This window comes from Octopus bimaculoides, chromosome 28 (assembly GCF_046866305.1).
Source record: "Octopus bimaculoides isolate indiv1 chromosome 28, ASM4686630v1, whole genome shotgun sequence".
Classification (NCBI taxonomy): Eukaryota; Metazoa; Mollusca; class Cephalopoda; order Octopoda; family Octopodidae; genus Octopus; species Octopus bimaculoides.
In genome coordinates, this window is record NC_142955.1 from 24,082,980 (window position 1) to 24,084,921 (window position 1,942).

Below are 1,942 nucleotides of genomic sequence, written 5' to 3' on the forward strand. Positions count from 1 at the left end.
GAAAGAGATTAAAGTCTTTGTATTTGTTTGATATCAATAAATGTCTCTCCTGGAACAGTCTCAAGACTTCTGGAATGTCCTTTGTATTGTAGCCTCTGCTTTGTGTTATCAGATTGTCTTTCAATGTTTCCTAAAGTCCTGACCTTGTTCCCTGTGATCTTTGGTTGTTCCACAAGCTGAAAGAGAACTTCAGGAGAAATCATTTTGAAGAAGAAAGAGGCTGTCACAAGGGTCCCAGACGCCTTCACTTTGAGGACTTTTACAAAGTGGCTGGAGTGCTACAAAAAATGCAATTCAGTCAGGAGACCCTACTTCGAAAGAGATTAGAGTTTTGTACTTGTTTGAAACTAATGTCTCTCCTGCAAAACTCTCAAGACTTCTGGAATACATTTCATATTACATATTTCTTCCTGCTCTATTCCTTATAGATACCATACACAATGGCCGTACAGTACCAGCTGTTTGCTTCATATGTGTAGCAGGCACAACCATCAGTCCGGTCGTCCCATGAACACCGGCTGCTCACCGTTGCATCCTGGTCTTTCTTTTCACCCAGAACCACATAGCAGACAATCTTGTAACGGTCAAACTCCAGTGCTTTCACATAGTCCCTGATCTCATCGCTCAGATACATGACCAGTCTGGCTCCCGCTTTCGGCGCATACTCCACATTGCGTAGGTTCTCAGCAAGGGTGCGTTTTATCACTGCCAATGGGCTCGTCTCTTTTGGGAATCGTCTCAGTGGTTCCATTCTGTAAGTTGGCTCATGTTTGGCGCCCATTCCCAGTGAGGTCCCAGGTGCTGCTGCTGCTGCTGTGGTTGCTACACCTGATGTTGTCGTCGCTGCAGCCACTCCCACCATGTTCTGACCATGGCGTCTTTCATACAGACGGGTCGAGATTTTCTTGGCCATTCTTTTAGATGCCAATAAGCCAAGAAGTGAAGGCATAGTGCTTATTTCTTTCGCTCTCTCTGCATTCTGGACAAAAAAGCTTGACCGCCTCATTAACGAGGGTTCTGGCTTTGTGACCTCTGTGGTCATCCTCTTTCCACTCACACCAACACCATTGCTGTTGCCAGGGGTTACATCAGTCCAACCATCATTTCTGGCATTCATTATCATTTCAATCAACAATACCTTCTGTTAAAATGTCCTTATTGAATGCTTTTTGGCTTGTTTTGATGCAGCTGTCGTGTGTCAATCGTCACTCATTAATAATCAATCAACAATACCTTGTTAAAATGTCCCTATTGAATATTTTTGGGTTTGTTTTAGTGAATCTGTCAAGTATGTGTCAATCATCACTCATTAGCAATCAGTCAAACAATACCTTCTATCAAAATGTCCCTACTTTGGTTTGTTTTGGTGTATCTGTCAAACGTGTGAATCATCTTTCGTTAACCATGAATCAACAATATCTTCTGTTAAGATGCCACGACTGTGATTTCTTTGGTGTGTGTCAATCGTCACTCATTAACCATCAATCCACAATCACTGAACAAACAACAATTGTCAATTATTTCTAGTAATAATAGCATCTATCTTGATATTGTTTCTTGTTTATGTTATTCATAAATCAATCAGCAATCAGCTATCAACATTCATTCTAAATTGTCAGTTACAAATCACAAAAAAACTCATTCAATGATTTTTGCTTCTGCGAAGGAAAAAAAAAATCGCTCCCTCCACCTTCGAAAATGATGAAAAATAATGATAATAAAAGACTATCAAACACAAACAAGCAAAAAAAAAAACGAAAATTACATAAATATATAATGCACAATTAAAAATAAGTGCAAAGATTACAATTAAAAACGAACAAATTTATGAAAATATATAGAACAAAATTCAAAATGTACAATGTGAAATTAAAAATTAAAAGGCAAAATTAAAAATATGTATTACAAAAATTAAATATATGTTGTGCAATATTTAAAACAA

At 38.2% G+C, this 1,942-nt stretch overlaps 1 protein-coding gene across 1 annotated transcript; it reads right to left on the reverse strand.

Moving 5' to 3' along the window:
- Nucleotides 1-276: 276 nt before the first annotated feature.
- LOC106870665 (dynein light chain Tctex-type 4) lies at nt 277-1,239 on the reverse strand. Its single transcript, XM_089344657.1, has one exon. The coding sequence runs from the start codon at nt 1,121-1,123 to the stop codon at nt 416-418; it is 708 nt and encodes a 235-aa protein (XP_089200783.1). The 5' UTR covers nt 1,124-1,239; the 3' UTR covers nt 277-415.
- Nucleotides 1,240-1,942: the final 703 nt, after the last annotated feature.

Coding starts and splice junctions, on each gene's coding strand:
- LOC106870665 (XM_089344657.1), bottom strand. CDS start 1,123: ATGATAATGAATGCCAGAAATGATGGTTGGACTGATGTAACCCCTGGC.